The sequence below is a fragment of the Peromyscus californicus genome, unplaced genomic scaffold (genome assembly GCF_007827085.1).
Source record: "Peromyscus californicus insignis strain IS unplaced genomic scaffold, ASM782708v3 Scaffold_15__1_contigs__length_86483966, whole genome shotgun sequence".
NCBI lineage: Eukaryota > Metazoa > Chordata > Mammalia > Rodentia > Cricetidae > Peromyscus > Peromyscus californicus.
Window position 1 is genome coordinate 53,494,557 of NW_026294447.1, and position 19,942 is coordinate 53,514,498.

General features: G+C 46.8%; 1 protein-coding gene across 4 annotated transcripts in view; it reads right to left on the reverse strand.

Moving 5' to 3' along the window:
- Positions 1–8,705: 8,705 nt before the first annotated feature.
- Positions 8,706–19,942, reverse strand: part of Clmn (calmin) — a 103,431-nt gene continuing 92,194 nt past the window's right edge. For 2 of the 4 annotated variants that reach the window (XM_052738881.1, XM_052738880.1), the window contains exons 12-13: positions 19,578–19,648; positions 8,706–17,794 (exon numbers count right to left, since the gene is read on the reverse strand). In XM_052738881.1, the coding sequence (XP_052594841.1) occupies positions 17,623–17,794; positions 19,578–19,648 (243 nt within the window). In that variant the 3' untranslated portion in view covers positions 8,706–17,622. The other 2 variants (XM_052738882.1, XM_052738879.1) reach the window with 2 other exon arrangements.

The following is a 19,942-nucleotide window of genomic DNA, read 5'->3' on the forward strand; positions in this document are numbered from 1 at the left end:
CCCTAAGTACCTTCAGGATGGGCAGTGCCAGAAGGACGGAACTTCCAGTCTCTGGGGAAGAGAGAAGGGTAAAGGTGAAGTTGATGACCAGTAGCCAATGTCCAGCACCTATGCACTGAAGCCTCCATAAATTATGTAAAAGGTAGCCGGGCGGTGGTGGTGCACGCCTTTAATCCCAGCACTCGGGAGGCAGAGCCAGGCGGATCTCTGTGAGTTCAAGGCCAGCCTGGGTTACCAAGTGAGTTCCAGGAAAAGGCGCAAAGCTACACAGAGAAACCCTGTCTCGAAAAACAAAAACAAATAAACAAACAAAAGGCAGCCGGGTGGTGGTGGCACACACCTTTAATCCCAGCACTCGGGAGGCAGAGCCAGGCGGATCTTTGTAAATTTGAGGCCAGCCTGGTCTATAGATCGAGATCCAGGAAAGGCACCAAAACTACACAGAGAAACCCTGTCTTGAAAAACAAAACAAAAACAAAAAACAACAACAAAAACAAACAAACAAAAAAAGTAAAAGGCTTTGAATGTTTCAAGAACGAGCCATATGGAGGTTCCTGGTGAGTGACATGTCTTGAGAGGGAATGGAAGGTCCATGCCCCCTTTCCTATACCTTATACTATAAATCTTTTCATCCATCCTCTGTAATACCCTTTATAATAAGCCAGCAAACCCATTTCCCTGCATTCTGAGAGCTGCTCTATTGGATTTGTAAGAATACCAATTTGTAATTGGTTGCTGAGCAACAGCCTTATACTTGACATCTGCAGGTGATGGGGAAGTCTTGCATCAGATGCTTCTACCAAGCAGATAATGTGAGAAATGAACAGGATTAGAGGCAGGCCCTGGCATCTACTGAAGAACTGCTTGCTTGCTGGCAGACAGCAAACTCCACACCCTGGAAATCACAAGTCTAGTGATGGCTGCAATGTGAAAGTACAAATCAGTTTGTTTGTCTAAAGCACCCAAAGCTAAAAAGTACTTGAGATAAATCTAACAAGTATGCTAGAGTTCTGTGCTGAAATTAGAAAACAGTGATAAGAGAAACTTAAGGCAAAATAAACAGAGAGGTATGCCATGTTCATGGAGCAGAGACTCAGTATTACAGAAAAGTCAGTTCCCTCCACCCATCCATAAACACCTGAGGCAGATGGGAGAGCTGGCCCTGAGGCCATAAGAGTGGGAGGGCTGCCCCTGCCCACCACCAGCTATAACATTTGGGAGAGCAGGCCCTGCACCTCACCTGGGCAGCACAATAGAGCCAACTCTGTTGGTGGAAGTGTGGATGAGCCAGCCCTGAAGATGTGAGTGTGGGAGAGTTGTCCCCATTACTCAACTGGCATCTGGTGGCATGGGCAGGGAAGAGATGCCCCCCCCCCCACCAACACCTGAGGCAGATGAGAGAGCTGGCCCTGAGTTCATAAGAGCAAAAGAGCTGTTCCCGACCCTCATCAGCTGCAGCACTCGGGAGACTCAGGAGAGTGGCCCCTATGCCACACCTGGGCAGCACAGTAGAGCTGGCCCTGAAGGTGCAGGTGTAGGAGAACTGACCCTGAGGACATGAAAGCAGGAGAACTGGCCCCACCCCTTGCTCATCTCTGTAAAGGGTGAACTAGCCTGGGCAATGCAAGAGAGCTTACCCTGGTGGTGAGGACAAGGGAGAGTTGATGGGCTGACCAACCCTGCAACTACCCAGGCCCAGAACCAGGGTTATGTGTTGGCCCACTCCAATATCCACCCTATCTGCAATCTACTGGAGCAGACCCAAAGCTGCAGGATTTCCACGACACAGGACAACAGCAGGATAACCCAGAGGAGTTCCAGTGAGGGCCCAGCATGAATAGTGTAGCAGAAACCAGAGGCCTTGGACTAGACCAATGACTGTCTGCAATGAACACTTGCAAGTAAAGATATATGGACAAAAGTATTTACTACATAACTCACTGTGTCACACTGCAGCTTCCATAGCAAGATTGTTTTTTTTTCCTTCTTTCTCTTTTTTTCTTTTTTTTTTCCTCTTAAATTTTATTTTATTTTATTTTGGTGGGGAACTTACAAGGGCAGAGGGTGGATATGAAGGGACAGAGAAACGAATGGGATGGAATTGCATGATGTGAAAGACACAAAGAATAAATAAAAAAAAAGTAAAAAAAAGGAATGTCAGTTCTCCCCAAACTACTGTTAGATTATAAACAATTCCAATATCCCAACAGCCTGGATCTGCCATCCTTTGCTGACATCGGCTTCTTCAGCCTTCCAACATTGACTGAAGACCAAGGGCTCTTCAGGAATCCTCCCAGACTTCAGAAACAAATCTGGACTTCCAGGCATCCAGACTCACGGATGGAGCAGCTCCCGGGTTTGTAGCCTCACAATGCAGACAGCCATTGCTGGACTACCAAGCCTGTATCGTATAAGCCAGTGCTTCTCAACCTTCCTAATGCTGCGACCCTTTAAATACAGTTCCTCATGCTGCAACCCTCAACCATAAAATTATGTCATTGCTACTTCCTAACTGTAATTTTGCTACCGTTATGAATCATAATGTAAATACCTGGTGTGCAGGATATCTGATATATAACCCCCAAAGGGGCTGTGATCCATAGGTTAAGAACCGCTGATTTAAGCCAATCTTACAACGAAGCCCCTTCTAGTATATATTCATTCGATCAGTTCTGTTCCTCTAGAGAACTAATATGGATAGCCAATTGCTCTGGCAGCAATTGTTGGAATTTCTTTGACATCTTTAACAAAAACAACATTGGACATTTTGAACGAATTCTTTATACCCTTCCAGCCACCCATATGTTTATCCTTTTATCAAAAGCATTCCTTGTTAATGACATAACTTTAGAATGCCTTGATGGTAGCAGTTCAGCAACAGGGTAGAGGCCCTCACCAGCAAGGCGCAAAGGCTGGGCCACTGCCAGAAGGTGCTGCCCACTCTAGGGGTGGGTCATTCTAGGAAATGCCTTCCCGGACCTGCCCAGGGGTTAGTTAATTCTAGAACCAAGTGACAATTAGTTAGCTACCACAGTATCTAATATGCAAAAAAAAACCTTGCATCTGTACAAAAACCAGCAGAATGTATCATAGACAAAAAAATAAACCTCAAAAGCATATCATTTCTAACTAAGACAGTGCGGCAAAATAATTATAGACTTGGGTTAGACAACTGTAGCAAAACTTTAATTGATCAAGTGTCTCTAAATTTAAAAGCCATCAGGTTTTTTCTGTGCTGCCCTCTCTAATCTCTACCCTTGTTAGAATTCCTAGCTACTCTCCCAGCTCCATGACCACACATGTGCTGTCCAGTAGCCAGGCAGGATGCTTAGTCACGCAGGGCCTTGCGTCCTATGTAATCCATGCGCTGCACAATCTCAGGGGTCCCCAAGATCAAGCGAGGATTGGCAACCGGCACAAGTCACTCAGTGCCTCATCAAGCAAAAGAGTGAGGACCAGGGCTGGGGCCGGGCTGTAGCCCGAGGACGAGGTGAGAAGTCTCTGGTGTCTGGCTGCTCTGCTTCTCTGACCTTTCAGCTTTCACCCTCGATATCTAACTCTGCGTTTTTATTGTTAAGACTAATTAGGATTGCACTTCATCATACCTTGCTGGGCATCCTCATTTCTTCAGGAAATTGTAGTGAGAAAGCTGAAGAAGGCTAGACCAGGACAGTGTGAGCCTTCTGGGGCAGCCTAGACAGTAGGCTTACTCACCATTAGAAGAATCCTTTCTAACAGGGAGAGACACTGCTTGGTGCCAAGGCTTCCAAGTACATAGAGATGCTTGTCTAGTTGTCACACTGGGAACATTGAGCACATCACTTCAGTAAGCTGGTATCTTCCAGCACCATCAGGGTACCAGACAGGACTAAGCCAAACCAGACTTCTCCCAAAACCACAAACACTGCAGGAGCCCTGAACACATTGTCCTGTATAGGGCACTGGGAATGGGGATGGCATGGCAGCGAAGGACCAACACGTCAAGCGCTTTTTGCTTCCATTACAAAGTATGGTTTGAATGATCAATTTTAGGGAGTTCTTTCCCCAGACATGCCCAGATCCAGCCTGGGGTCCCAGTTAAACTCCCTCCTCAGATAGTTATCTCCTCACAGACGTCATCTGGATTCTTTCCACAACCTACAGGGACTAGACAGATCATTTTTAGGAAACAACCACATACAACATGGCACCTGTGGTGTAAACGCTATTACCCCACGTGCACACACATGTGCATGCACACCTACATACACCTCAAACTCTAGGGCTTTCTCTGGTCACCACAGATAGGCCATTCTTTAGCCCAGAAAGACTGGAGGATCCAGCACAAGGGGTTTTAAACTGTCAGTCTGCGGCTTCCATGCTGTCTTCTTACAGCCTTCCTTGCTATGCCAGGGTTGTTATTCATTAAGCAGCACAATGTTATTCATTAAGCAGAGCTGTTTACTGTGCAAGAAAAGCCATGAGGTACAACAAAACCCACTATAAGAATTTATTAAGGGAAGGGAACAGAAGGTATGTGCTTAGGCCTAAGGGAAGGATCGTGCAGGCAAAAGGGCGGAGGCATAAGTGGGACCCGATTTTATAGGTTCTGCCCAAACATGTGCATATGGGCTTATGTAGCTATGCCATGCATGCACATAGATTATGTGATCACACTGCACGCAGATTACGTGACTGTGCAGCACATGGATTACATAGGACGTAAGGCCCTGGGTGACTAAGCATCTTGCCTGGCTACTGGACAGCACATGTGCGGTCATGTAGCTGGGAGAGTGGCTAGGAATTCTAACAAGGGTAGAGACTAGAGAGGGTAGCACAGAGAAAAGCCGATGGCCGTCTAGAAAACCCAAGGCTGCCCGGGATGTTTCCCTGATCTGTTATGGCAGTGGCACAGCAACATCCAGGTGTTCTTGAATATTGTTTTAAGGTGTGTTACTTTTGTTTATGTTGCATTTGTTAAGCTCTGTTACTGTGCCTGTCTAATAAAGAACTGAATGGCTAATAGTAAGGCAGGAGAAAGGATAGGTGGGGCTGGCAGGCAGAGAAAATATATAGAAGGAAAAATCTGAAAGGATTTTCCAGCCACCCAGCTACACAGCAAGCCACAGAGTAAGAGTAAGATTTACAGAAGTAAGAGAACAGGAAAAGCCCAGAGGCAAAATACAGGTGGGATAATTTAAGTTAAGGAAAATTAGCAAGAAACAAGCCAAGCTAAGGCCAGGCATTCATAAGTAAGAAAAAGCCTCTGTATATTTATGTGGGAGCAGGTGGTGGGCCCCCAAAAGAAAAAACAGCAACAACCAACATCATCCAGGAATGAAGACTAGTGGATGAGGAAAGGGTTGAGTTCCAGGAAAAAGGAGCTTTAAGATGGACAGACAGAATGGTGCCTTTTTATTGATGCTCCAGTCACTTCCATGTGGCTCCTCTTGGCTCACACAGTTGGGCTGTGGCAAGGCCCATAAGAACTGAACTTGGGAAAGCTGAAGTTGGTCCGAGGTCCCTGAAATCCAGATCTGACTGCTGGGCTGGGGCACTGGAAGCTCATGTGGTCTCCTTCCCTAGGGAGAACTTCATACCTGCACCTGGCAGCCAACTTTCTCCATGGGGGGTATCTGCAAGGCCTTACCAGGATCAACCTCAACCTCTTGGGGTCACATTGTTTGGGGGCCACCTGAAGGGGCTCTGAAAGCACATTAATGCTCCAGGAAATTCCTCAGATTTTCATTCCAACTCTGACCCTTCACTGCCACTCATGTTTTGTCTAATCTTTGCCTCTTGTGGGACGATGCAGCATCCACCATAAAACTTTGGAGTGTTGGGTTGGGTGCTCCACAGCCTGGCACCTGGGAGAGTGCCCAACACACGTCAGGTATGCCCCTCATGCTTCTCTCCTTTCCCCGGATGCTTCCTGTGCTCCATCAGAGGAAAGGTAGGCTCTTATCTCCTTCTGACCTCTGTCACCAAAAACTAACCAGAAGGCCTGTGTGCTGAGGGAGCCAGCTGCCACAGCTGGCCCATCCCTGACTGCTAGAACCTAGGCAAACACCACCAGGATGCTTGCTGTTGTCCAAACTATAATTCTTATTATGATTGAAGTATCCATTTCCCCAAAAGTTCATGTACTGAAGGCATGGCCCTCAGAGCAAACAGTGATCACATATGTGGCTTTTGGAACATGATTGGATCATGAGGGCTCTGACTTGGTCAATGGATTCATCTATTGGTCTATTGGTGGCATTACGAGGAGGTATGGAAATGTCAGGAGGTAGAACTTCACTGGGGAAATTAGGTCACTGGGGTTGTGCCTTTGAGGATTATGTCTGTGCCATCCCTCCCCTCCTCTGTCACCCCTAGCCCCCCACCCCTGCTTCCTGTCCACCACAAAGTGAAGTGCTTTGCCCTGTCACATGATCTCTGCCATGATGCTCCGACTCACTTCAGGTCACAGAAATGGAGCCATCCAACTAGAGAATGACACTCCCAAGACCATAAACATAAATCTTTCATCTTGTGGTGGTTTGAATGACAATGGCCTCATAGGCTCATGTGTACGAATGCTTGGTCTTCAGTCAGTGGAACTGTTTGGCAAGGATTATGAGGTGTGGCCCTGCTGGCGGAGGTGTGTCACTGGGAGTGGTGGGTTTTGAGCTTTCCCAAGTCCACACCATTCCCAGTTAGCTCTCTCTGTCTCATGCTTATGGATCAATTTGGAATGTAAGATCTCAGCTACTGCTTTGATGATGTACCTGCCTGCTGCCATGCTCCCTGCCAAGATGGTCATGGACTCACCCTCTGAACTGTGAGCCCCAAATATACTCCTTCTTTTCTGAGTTGCTTTGACCGTGGTGTCTTTACAGCAATAGAAAGGTAGTAAGACAAACCTTTATGTTGTTCTCACGGGCATTTGTCAAAGCAGTGAGAAGCTGACAACACACCAATCTTTCACCGTCATTCACTCAACCCCACAAGCAGCCAGAGAACAGTCTCCTTCCACCGCGGTAGCTGTGGCCAGTGCCTTCACCCAGATAAGGAGAAAAAGGAAGATACAGGGTATGGTCCTTCTTGGACACCTGCCACTCCCTCCACTCTGCATCGTGGAGCAGGGATGAGCTGTCTAAATATACAGTCTCCATTTTGGACCATGGGGATGGGAGCCATGTTATAAGGATGACACAGGCACAAGAGAGCCAAGAGTGGCCGGAAGGACAGGTCGGTTAATAGATGAATCAAGCCTGAAGGCCTCTACAGACAAAAGTGAAAATAAACTTCATTTTTTCCTTCTTTTTCTATGTGTATGTGTAGTGCATGTACATGTACACATGGGTGTGCCTGCAATGTGGAGGCCAGAAGTTGACATCGGGTGTCTTCCACTATTGCTCTCCACCTTATCATTTGAGACACAGTCTCTCAGTGAACTTAGCTCACTGATTGGCTAGACTGGCTGGCCACTGAGCTCTGGAGATACTGCTATCACTGCCCATGCCCCCACCCTCGGTCACCCAAGACCATCAGAAAACACCGATATTTATATTACGATTCATAACAGCAAATTTACAGTTATGAAGTAGCAACAAAATAATTGTATGGTTGGGGGTCACTACAACCTGAGGAACTGTATTAAAGGGTTGCAGCACTAAGAAGGTTGAGAACCACTGGTCTAGATCATAAAGTAGATTTTTAAAAAAAGGCAGGGAATGCAGACCTCCTAGCAGTCTGTCTCTGAGCTACAGAGCTTACCACTGTGCCAATCCCTTCTGTCAAGGGTTCCAAATCTGAGAACTGGAACAACTAGAGAAAGCACACACACACACACACACACACACACACACACACACACACACAATTGAATCTGTACGGCACATAGCATGGGCAGACTATCTTCCTGCCATCATTCCCCAAACAATATGACAACTGTTTATATAAGCCCATGTCACAGTATCATAAGTAATCTTGAGGTTACTGAATAATGAGTAACCCTGAGGTGTGCAAATATCACACTACTGTATTTTCAACCTGTGCATCCAAGGACTGTGGCCTCTGACCGAAGTCTGAGAACCAGCCTCACACAGATACTTGGGGATACCACACTGTTGTCTTTCCTTCTTGGAATTTTGCTCAAAAAGATTCAAGACAAGTGGACACAGCTGAGCATCTTAGTTAGGGTTTCTGTTGCTGCAATGACACACCATGACCATGGCAACTCTTATAAAGGAAAACATTTCATTGGGGCTGGCTAACAGTTTCAGAGGTCTACTCCATTATTATCATGGCAGGAGGAAGCATGACGGTGTGCAGGCAGACATGGTGCTGGAGAAGGAGCTAAGAGTTCTACATCTTGATCTACAGGCAACAGGAAGTGAACTGTTTACCACACTGAGCATAGCTTGAACACAGGAGACCTCAAAGATCACCCCCACAGTGACACACTTCCTCCAACAAGGCCACATCTAATCCAACAAAGCCACACCTTCTAATAGTGCCACTTCCTATGGGGGCCATTTTCTTTCAAATCACGACAGAGGACGAGCGTGTTTCCTGTGAGGGCAGATGGTAAAAGGACTACTTTTAGGAAAAGAAGGATAGTGTCATTTCTGGTTGGAAAGAACACATGCACACACATGTACACACATATACACAGGCACACAAATATGCATGCACACACATGTGAAATCACATGGAAAGAAGCCATCAGAGAAAAGTGATCAGTTAAAGAAATTTATATTGAAAATTTTTCTTAAGAATACATGTGATTTTACAAGGTCATTCATCATAGCACCAGGCCCAATATTCCATGATAGAAAACTATCAAGTAACAAATACTCCAGGGGGTTTCCCACATGTATAAATTATGTAAATATCCATTTATATCTTCACTCACAATAATCAATAAATAAGAGCACACATTCACACAGCATATTTTTTTTTACAAAGATCCCTTTGTTTTTATAAAGCTATAGCTATGCACACTAAATAGACAAAATAATCCTTATACCACAAAATAACATTTTGCTTTTGTCCCAGTCAATAGTTCTGCAACTTTCAGGTACAAGCCACGAGGTCTTCCGCCATGCCGTTAAGAAAACATTAATTCTGTTAAGTATATCCCAGGCCCTGAAAGAACAAAACACCCATCCCCATGTAAGAGGTATTCAAGACAGAACACCATCCTGTCTCCAGGCTTCACAACCTGTCCCAACAGTGCTGGGGAGGGAGTAACATTTTCCTATTTGTCTTTGGCCAATATTATCAGCACAAAAGTAAATAATGCAGGTAGTATTGTAAGCTCCAATTTCAAGGGCAGAAGCCTGGTGCATCCCTCACTGTAGAGCCCACCCTCCCTACCGCACCCCCCCTTGGGATGCTCTACACAGCTCTCTTGGCTAGTGTAAGAGGAAAATGCTGCGAGAGATGAAAAGATCCAGGCCGTTGCCTATAGCTACTTATTCCTACAGCTAAATTACTGAATTCCAAAGAAATTCCCCCTGGGACACTGTCTAGGGTGTCAACTTAGAACTACCAGGTTCCACTTCAAACCTTGTAACAGTCAGGCCACCCCTGGCTTACCAACGCCCCCCTTCCCCCAAGGCACCTTTCTCAGCCATCAAAGGGATGCAAGCTATAAGTTCTGTCAGTTCATTCATTTACACAAGTGCATTTATCACTTACAGAGATAAAAACAAACAAAAAGACCTTGCAAAGCCTAGAGCTTTAAACCCTGAGAGGACTTTTGTTGTGGTCCTCCACCCTTCCACCCAGAGCGGTAAGTGCATTATCCAAGGTGTCTGTGGCTGAGCCAGGGTGGGATTCCCAAGCCAGGGCTGTCTTAAACTTGGGAACTCCCCAAATTTCCTTTAAAACATGTCTCAATCCTTACATGACTCTCAAGAACACAGGCATTTTATGGCTGCTCTTCCCACACAGCCTTACAGTCTCAGTTCCTACTGACTTTTGACGTGCTGGGGGGAAAAAAAAAAGCATTCACTGTCACAAATGAAACAAGCCTCCAACTAAATGAGATTTTTCTATTTCTTTTTTAATAACAATGCAAAATTTCAAGACTTTTAAACTTAAAGAAAAAATGATTCTCACATAAGAGGACAATTATAACTTTATCCAAAGAATTCATCCCCCTCACCACCCACCCCGAGTTTTAATGCTTGAAAAAGTTTATTTGGGGGGCTTGAGAAATGACTCTGTGATTCAGAGCACTTGCTGCTCTGGCAGGCAACCTGGGTTTGGTTCTCAGCAACCACATGGTGCCTCAAAACCATCTGTAAGTCCAGTTCCAGGGGACTCAACACCCTACACTGGCCTCCATGGGCACTTCACACATAGTCCAAACACATACATGCAGGCAAACCATTCATACCCAATAACATAAAAATGAAATCTTTTTAAAAGTAGATTTTGTGGGGTTTTCTTTTTTTTTTGTCCAGTTTTTTTTTATTTGTTTGTTGTTTTTATTTTCTTCTTTTGAGATGGGATTTCACGCTTTCTTTCATCCAAGCTGGCAACCTTTCTGCCCCAGACTCCTCAGGGCTAGGATTATAGGTGTACACCACCATGGCTGGCTTTCAATCCTCAATCTTCACTGTGTTCCTCTAAATCCTTCTTTCCCTAGGTTTATGTTTGAAGGAGAAAGCCTGAATTCTTTCTCCAAGAAGCACGTGCTGGAGGTGGAGACGGGCAGCGGCTGGGGGCGGGACACAGTGCTGATGCTACTGAGTGGCCGTGTGTTTGGTTTTGGATAGTGAGCTTTTCTGCCACAAGTTAGAGGCCAACACGGTTTTTCTTGCCATAAATTTACATTTGTAGGTTAACCATGGATTTCATAGGATTTAAGTGGTTATGCACAGGTTTGGTCAAAGTGTGCAAAAATTTGATGGGAAGGCAGTGGGTAGGGACAGAGTACAAGGGTAAGGAAGGGCTAGCTCAGAGAATCCCACCCACAACTCCCAAGTAGACTGGTGCCCCAGAATCAGGATCTCCTCAGGTTATCACTTTGTTTTTCTAAGCAGTAAATCTTGTCACAAAAGCCAGAGTTAGTTAGCTGTGACAACCTTATCTCCTGATCCAGTGTTTTGAAGGAAGTACTTCCCTGGACTGTTGGCCAAGTGAATTTATAAGTATACAATGGCTTAACACTTCCTCTTGTAAAAGCTGCTAGATGACAAGGCAGCGTGGGACCAGAGAGAAGCAGGCAGAAGCTAGAGTCTGTCAGGGAGGGGGGCACAGTCCAGGCAAGGCTGCTCTGTCACTTTGGCTAATGGGTAAGGGAACCCCCCACCTAAGCGTTTTCAGCCAATGAGAGAAAGACATCAGCACCAAGTCTTCAGCCACTCAACCTAGATCCTTAGATGTGCTCATGAGAACACCCCCTTCTCCAGGAGGATAGACTAGGAGACTCACCTGTCACTCGGCCACAGACCCTGCCTCACCTTGAGTCTAGAGAGGAAAATCAGTGGTGATCCCTAAAGACAGAGTCTCCAAGCAGGAGGGAGAGGGAGGCTAGGAGGGAGAGGGAGGCTAGGCCTCCGACTCCACTCAGCCCTCTGGAGTCTAGGGAGAAGATGAAATCAACATGAAGGAGTTCATATCATCATGCCAATGGCATCCACGGAAAGACCGCTGTCACTGTGGAAGCCAGGTGATGTTCTTCCAAGGTGCGCCCCTACTCATTGGCTGACTTCTGATGGGGAGATGCGCTCCAGTGGTGTTCGGAGGCCTCACTGAGGGTGGCTGGAGTTTTATACAAACTTTAATTGGGAAGGATCATCCCAAAGTCACTGGCTAGAAAAGTGATGAGACTTTCTTTGCTCATTTTTTTGTTTTCTGTAGGTTTATTATTATTATTATTGTTGTTGTTGTTGTTATTTTGATAACATCTTACTGGACTGGTATTGCAGCTGTAGACTCACCTGATCCTCCACCTCAGTTTCATCTCTAAAGAAGGTGCTGGACCTTCCCATGGTCCCCAAAGCCACCAAACAGACTATGACTTAGAGAATCCTTCCTTGCCTTCTCAATGCAATTGTTTACAGTTCAAGTGAGTGCTGCTGGACCTGGGCTGAGCCCAACAATGGTCAAACACAGGGCCAGAGAGAGTGATGGAGCACATTTCTCCACTAAGGTCACATCTGTCAAGCAGGCTCCAGACTGTCACCAAAAGCTAGGGAAAACCACAGCTTTTAGGGGGAAATCCTGCCCAAACTCCAAACAGCAACTGGTGGAGAACCTTGTCTGCTGTCTGGCAAATGCCAGTGTGGACGACCTGTTCCCTCCATGGGAGTCAGGGGTGGGGTGGCGGGTACAGAAAGGCTAGAAACCACGTGACCACACCATGTGTGTCTTGTGAGGATTTTGGAGAGCTAAGTGTTCCGTGGGAGCAGGTGGCAAAACTGGAAAGGAAGAAGGAGGAATGCGCCAAGCCTCGACCTTCAGACAGAGCTTTCTCATGCCACCTGATGCTCTCCTGCCCTTGACGTCATCATAGAGCTTCAGCGGAGTCCTTCAGGACAAGTTCACAATGAAGTTAGCAGGACAATGAGCCACCTAACCCACCAGCAAGAAAACCCACAGGCATCTATGGATTGCGATGGCACACCGAAGCCAAGCACGGTGGTGCATGCCTGTAACCTAGCACTTAGGGGAATGGGGCAGGAGGAACAAGAGTTCAAGGCCAGCCTGGGCTATTTAGTAAGGCCATGTGAGGACAAACAAAAACAGAGAGCAAGGAAGCTAAGAGTGTAGAACATATGTGCTTACTTATTTCACCTGTCGGAATAAGTGCAAAGGAAGAGAAAGTCCATGGACAGGAAAAGGTAGACAGAAGGCCACAGACACCACCCATTCAGAGCTGAAGTAGAGCCCACGAAGAAGGGAAGCAGGGAAGGGTCCTCACACCACGTGCCTGCAGGGGGCAGCACTGAGGAACCTCCCACTTTGGCACCTAAGAAGGGCTTGGGAGTTGGAATGGCGAAGGTAGGGTAAGATACAGTGCTAATTCTTGGGCCACCTGCCCCTCCCACGTGGCCAGATGACGGCTTCGCCTCCTACTCCTAGAGAACAAGAAAAAGCACCACCCAGGGACACAAGACTAAGAAGTCAGGACCAACTTCAGGAGGTCACAGGGTGACTACTGAGGCTGCCTTCTTCAAGGCCCAAACTCAGTACTCAGAGATCTCTGGGTCCCGTCCTGTGGTTTGTGCACCTGGCCAAGGGAGCATGTGGTAGTCCAAACCCAGCCTTTGTCCTAGCCGAGGACTGTATCTGCTCAGAGAAAGAGAAAATAGCTCTCCTCTGGCAATTAAACCAAGTGTGGATGGTGGGTGGCTTCTGCCCAGGGAGGACAGGATTACTGATCCCGAACAAGTGTGCTGCATGGGCTAACAGCAGCCCCATGTGAGTCTCTCTTTTCCACGCAGGAGTGGTGGGAAGACCCGTCAGGAAATGGACTAAGCCCCAGAAGAAACATGCAGCTGCAGATAGGGTGGGCACTCCCTAGTTAGGCCAGACCACTGGGCGACACTAGTCTTACCAGATGGTCGTCAGAGCTTCCTGCCAGCCCCTGGATGCGTCACCCCTAAACATGAATAGACGCAGATATTTGTTCATACCCTGAAAGGTAGAGACAGAACCCAACCAAGAGAACAGAATTTAGAGGAAACAAAGGCAATTCTGAGAGCAGATAATGCTCCCCACTTGTATCAGCCACAGAAGAGACCTGCACCCCGACTCATTCAAATATAAACGAGCCAGGGAGGCCCAACATTGGCACAGCCAGGGATTCAGAAAGCAAGCAAGCAAGCAATTGCAAGAGAGTTTAAGAAAACTTCCTTGAGGATTCAGCATAGGTACCACAGCAAGGACACAAGAGCATCAGGTCAGGTGACTGAGAAGAGACTGGGGATGTCTCCAGGAATGGGGAGACTTCGTGTCACGCATAAAGGCATGGGGTTAGGAATGACATCGGAAATTTTAATAATGTCATTGGGAAGCAGTGGTGAGGGTACCATTTCCACCTGCAGATCTATGCCCAGCCACATGGTAAGGGCAGAAGACACTTTAAGTCATTAAAAAAAAATCTAAAAATACCTACATTTATTTCTTATGTTCCATTTCTCAAAAAGTTAGTGAAGAATGGATAGAGGGGGATGGGGAGGGGACACAGAAGGAAAAGGAGGAAAGGAGGGAAAGAGGGGGGTAACAAGCAAGGATATGTAACCACAGCCCACAACTTAGTTCAGAAGTACAGTCCCCACATGCCCAAGACAGCATTATCACGAAATAGGGATGCATCAGCCATGTGATCTAACTATATTGGGAAAACCCGTATGGTTTTGGTAAGAGGAGAATTGCCATCTAAGGTATTAGCAAGCCTGTAGATGTTTTTAAACTAGTAGTGTGTGTGTGTGTGTGTGTGTGTGTGTGTGTGTGTGTGTGTGTGTGTGTGTATAGATATAGATATATGTGTATACATATATATATATATATATATATATATATATATATATATATATATATATGTACACATTAAAGTGTTGTATGTCACATAGAAACACAGGAAAATTGTAGAAGAAATGGCTGAAAGTGACATAAGGGGCTACTGCCACAAGTAAGCCTCGGGCAGCTGTTCTCATTGCAAACCTATAACATTTTATTTAACAGATGCTAAGCAAGGCTGAAGACAGGACTCAGTGGTGGTGGGTGCACACTGCTCTTGCAGAGGACCCTGATTCAGCTCTAATACCTTCTTAGGGCTCCATGGGTACCTGTACTCACGCAATCACACACACACACACACACACACACACACACACACACACACACACACACACACACATACACATAATTTAAAAATAAATCTTTTAGAAAGGATGTCAAGGGATCGGATGGCTTTCTCAGCAGCTTTCCATATCCACTCTCTTCTATACACCCCTACACTCAAATAAGATTGTTTTTTTCCCTTCAAAATAAAGTCAACTTCCTGCTGGCCTGAAACCAATGACTCTTGGGCATCTTGCCTGTAGACATTTCAAGGCTGTTAGAAGCTGTAGGAGGTGAGAAAAAGCAGCATGCAGAAACCTCTGACCAAGGTCTAGTCCCATAAAATAAATGATTCATATTTGGGTCAACTCTTCTTTGGTACCTCATCTGGGTGAGGACTGCAATGTGTGAGGTCATAAAACATCACACTTATAACCTTCATCATCTGTGCTTTTGAACTTCCCACAGGACCCGGGAGCTCAGTAAGTAGTTCACTTTCTATGGAGCTTCGGGCCTTCAACCTAGAACTGTTCCAAGCTCCCCAAAGCTTTCCCCCTAGGAATGCCTCGATTCTTTCTGGGAGAGGAGGCAGGTGCCAATCAAACTGGTTGAAAGGCCAGGTTTTGGCTGTCGTGACTCGATGTGCTATATAAATGGTTTAAATATACAAAGTGTTTAAAAATAAGCAAGTCTTTTGCTTGCTACAGGAGAATGATTCCTGGACTAAGAACAATGCTCACATGTCAAATGCAAGATGGGACGTTCCATCTCCATTGTCGATTTGACCGCATTTAGTATCACCATGGAAACACACCTCTGGCTGTGACTCTGAAGCTCTTTCCAGAAAGTCTTAACTAAAGAGACAAGACCCACCTTGAATGTGGTCAGCACCATTTCATGGGCTAGGGGGCCCAAACTGAACAAAAAGGAGAAAGTGAGCTGAGCACCAGCGTTCATCTCTCTCTGCTTCCTGACTGTGAGTACATTGTGAGCAGCTGCCTCACGGTCCTGCTGCTATGACCCCCCTTTATCATGGACGGTTACCCTGGAACCGTGAGCCCCCACCCCCTCCTTTCTTCAGCTGTTCCTGTCAGTTTTTCTGTCACAGCAACAAGAGAAGTAAGCAGCACACAAGGCTTTACAGTTGTCCAGAACATCTAGAAGGAGCTAAGGATAAGCTTGAAGGACAGATAAATCGCCTAAAAATGATGGCTTTGAGGGAGGACATTTTACTTAGGTTTTTCAGGACACTTGTGTACCTGGTTGCAAGTCTTCTACAAAAAAGTAACAGTCCAGGAATGGGGGTCACGTGGCCTAGGAACTCGTGGCCAGTCTGTTTCTGGTAGGCTGTGTGACCTAGCTCTTGACAGACTGCTCTACCTCTCTGAGTTCAGCTAAACAAGATGTTCCCTGGGGCCCCTTCCTCCTGACTAACAGTTTATGGTTTTGTTTTTGTTTGTTTGTTTGTTTGTTTGTTTTTCCTGGTTTTTTGAGACAGGGTTTCTCTGCATAGCCCAGGCTGGCCTCGAACTCACAGAGATCCGCCTGCCTCTGCCTCCCAAGTGCTGGAATTAAAGGTGTGCGCCACCGCCACCCGGCTCAGTTTACTGCTTTATAAGGGCTGCCTAGTATGTGTTTTTTGAGAGGGATGAGGAGGAGAGGAACTTAGAGTCTTTGCAGGACTGAGCCTTTGCACAGAGCAGAGGGCAGAGGGCAGAGGGCAGAGGGCACTGGGGCGGAGATGAGGGCAATAGGAGGGTGAGGAAAGAAACCATTCTCTTCACAAGCTGCCTGCCCTGGCCTACACCCTGGGACTTTCCAGAAAACCTTTTCAAGATCTCTGTTATGGTTGACTGCAAAGGATGCTGGTGCCAAGGTGTGCATACTGAGCCCAGAAACCTGCAGAAACCCTCCCAGCTCCACCATTCATGGGAGCTTATTCTGACTCAGTCACTTCCAGCACCCTGGGGCTCCTTATGCTGCCCCGTAAGGACTTCAGATTCTGTACAGAAAACTCAGCAGAATGCGAGGCAGTCTTAGGGCTGTTCCAGTCAGCCAGAGCCTGCTTTTAATGCAAATCTAGACTAACCCCTTTTCCTCTTTCATCTGATGGGAGGTCCTACTGGTGGAGAAGGTTTGAGAAGGGACAGCTCTACCTCGAGCCAGTCAATGCAAAAGTGAATCAAAAGTGCAACCCTCCAAGAATGCCAAGGCGAAAGAATGGGCCGTGGCCCACAACAAAGCTGGCAGAGCGCCCTCTTCTCTGGAGCCTGCCAGTGCCCAGGTATAATTTCTGGGGAGCAGGCAGGTGTGCTATTGAACTCCCTCAGTGAACACAATGGGTCATCAGGCTGGGACAGGTTCATGGGAGCTGTATCACCTTCACTCAAACACTCACACATAGAGGAGAATAGGGTACCTTTCTTCCTAGTACGACTCTGTTCTTTCTTGAAATCAGGCAGACCCTCCCCTGAGATAAAAAGTAAGTAACTTAAGCTCATTAGGAGCTTAGAAACCTGCATGTTCACATGCTAAGACCCGGATTTGGAGTACACATTCGTAAGGACTCGCATCTGATCAAACAAGGCACATAAGGAGGAATCCTGTCCGCAGATCCAGCCTCAAACCTGAGCTCGGAGCACACAGTCAGGGAGGTAAGCATGCTCTCAAGTCTTAGAGAATCAAGGGGAAATGTGAGCAAAGACTGAACCAGACAGCAACAGGAGGTGGGGCCTGTGTTCCCTCTGAGGTCTTCCATCTCGGCAGAAGTGGCTCAACCCTGAACAGACAGTAAGATGCAGGAGGCAGACTCCACCCTGGTCAGGGTCCTGTCTTTTATTCTCCAGACACGTTTCAGAGCCGGCTGACATCAAGCTGGGGGAAGAGCAGCAAGCAGTAGACCAGGAGCCAGAGGAAAAGAATGAAATATATCACGTCGGGCTGCTGTACGAACTGTGTCAGAGAGTCGTTGGGTGGGCTCTGGCTTCCCAGGGGCACAGCTTCTCCAGAGGAGTTGGTGCCAGTCCTGCAGAGGGAAAGATAGGGGACAGGATGGTCACTGGTGGGGTCCCTACGAGGGAGGACCACATCCTGAACCTCAACCCAACTGCCCACCTGCAGATGAAGGTTCCCATGATACATCAGGAGGTTCCCATCTGTGTGTACATTCCAGGCAGCCCTTGGAACACCCACACAGACCCCAGCCATCTCCATGACCCTTAATAGAAGGAACTATCTGGGCCCATTTCACAGATGGCTGCAGTGACAGTTTGAGGGCCGCAGTTGTCACAGGCCACACAATTACTTTGTGATAGAGCTACTCCTGAGCCACATCTCTTGGGAAACCTTGGAAGGAGGAGGTAGGACTACCAGCTCTCAGTTATGCCTCAGTTAGTAAAGGAACTTTGACAGATGATTTCAAAGCAGCCACCAGAAACAAACCAAGTCACCCCAAGTTTAGTCTGTGAAATATTACCTTCAGAAGAACTGCTAGCTTTGGGGTCAGAGTTATGTTTCTTTTATGTAGTGGGAGGCAGCATTTAACGCGCCATTTTGCTTTTGCCTGGCAGGTAATGAACAGGGTGCTAGCACAAGAGTGTGGGTGGTGGTAAAAAATCAAACCGCAGACCCAAATGTACCAAGGGAAAGGTAGGAGGAGTGGGTGGGGGGCCGATACACAGAAGCCTGAAATATGAGCTTCTCGGGGCCATTTCCAGGCCTCCGATGGGGGCTATGAGAAGCCCAAACCATCTCCCGACAAGTGATGGGTGAGCCGTGACATCTGCAACAGAGTGGCTTATGCCTGAATAACGGACATTGGGCAGAATTTCTCGGGCTTAAAGTTGTCTGTAGGAAAAATGGAAACTATTTGTTGCTGGAGGTAGGAAACACCCCTGCATATGTCAAGTTCTTGTTTCTATCAGAGCCCTACCTGATCAAAGCTACAAGCACTCTCTCCCTAGCTGAAAGCTCCCTTTGGAGGAAATTGAAATTAGCATTTCTATTTTAGGCCTGGGAAGGAAGCAGGGTATCTCACTTGTATTTGTTTTTAGGAGCCAAAAGAATGGAGGTCTAAAGTCCCTGTTCCAAGGCGTTGGGCAGAGACCACCAATCCCATCATCCAATTTTTCCAAGCCCATGCACACCCACTGGGGTGGGGCAATACAATAAAGTACTTCTGTGACTTTAAGAGGGGGAGGGCCACATGAGAACTGGAGAGATTCTATTCCCATCCCTCGGGGTCTGGGTGGACGGGTTTATGGTAACTTGAGGACTATCAGCTAGAGAATCTAGTTCTCCACCAGTCATGAATACTTTCATAGACAGCCTGGCATGTTTGCTTTCCCGCTTCATGTCTGCTCTGATGCCGTAAAACTGTAAAATCAGCTCAGTGAGCTTCTGAGAATGGTACCTGCAGTGGGACAGAAGGGACACAGGGTCAGGTGCTATATATAGGATGGGACCGTACAGCTCTACCTCTGGCAACTGGCTTCTCGCTCTGAAGTCTTTGTCAAGCACAGCCGCAGACTCAGAACCCAGACCCGCCTTCCCACTCACACATTCTGGGCTCTGCTCTGCTCCTCTGCCCATACTCAAGAAGATCTAATTTGATTCATTTCATTTGGAAGAGTTATCTCCTGGTATTCCCAAACTATCAGCAACATGATAAATAAGCCATAGTAAAATAAAATAAAATAAAATAATGGCCCCTGTGAGATAGGACACACACACACACATTTAAACAAAGACATATATTTGTTTAGCACATATATATTTAAATCCCAGACTTAGGGAATGAAGCCACCAACCTGTTTAGCACTCTGTTTCTCCTCTCATCCAGATCGGCTGCGTTCCTCAATTGAACATAGCTAAAATGGTCCTACAGTGAAATTTATAAACAAAACCCCGCAACCCAATTAGTAAAGATGAAATCTCTGAAACAGAAAACAAGGTGGTTTTAAGCTTACAAAGCCGACCATGCCACGCTTTTCTCGATACTGCAGACATCTAGTTTCAAAAATCAAATTGCTAAACAAGAGAGACCACCCTGCCTCCCGCCCTTGCCCCCCTGCCCGAGGGTGACTGGGAAGAGGCCCACCCACCACCTAGACAGGCTCTGAAGTGAGGGCCACTGCAGGCCTCAGCACTTGCCGATGTCACAAGGATCCTCTAG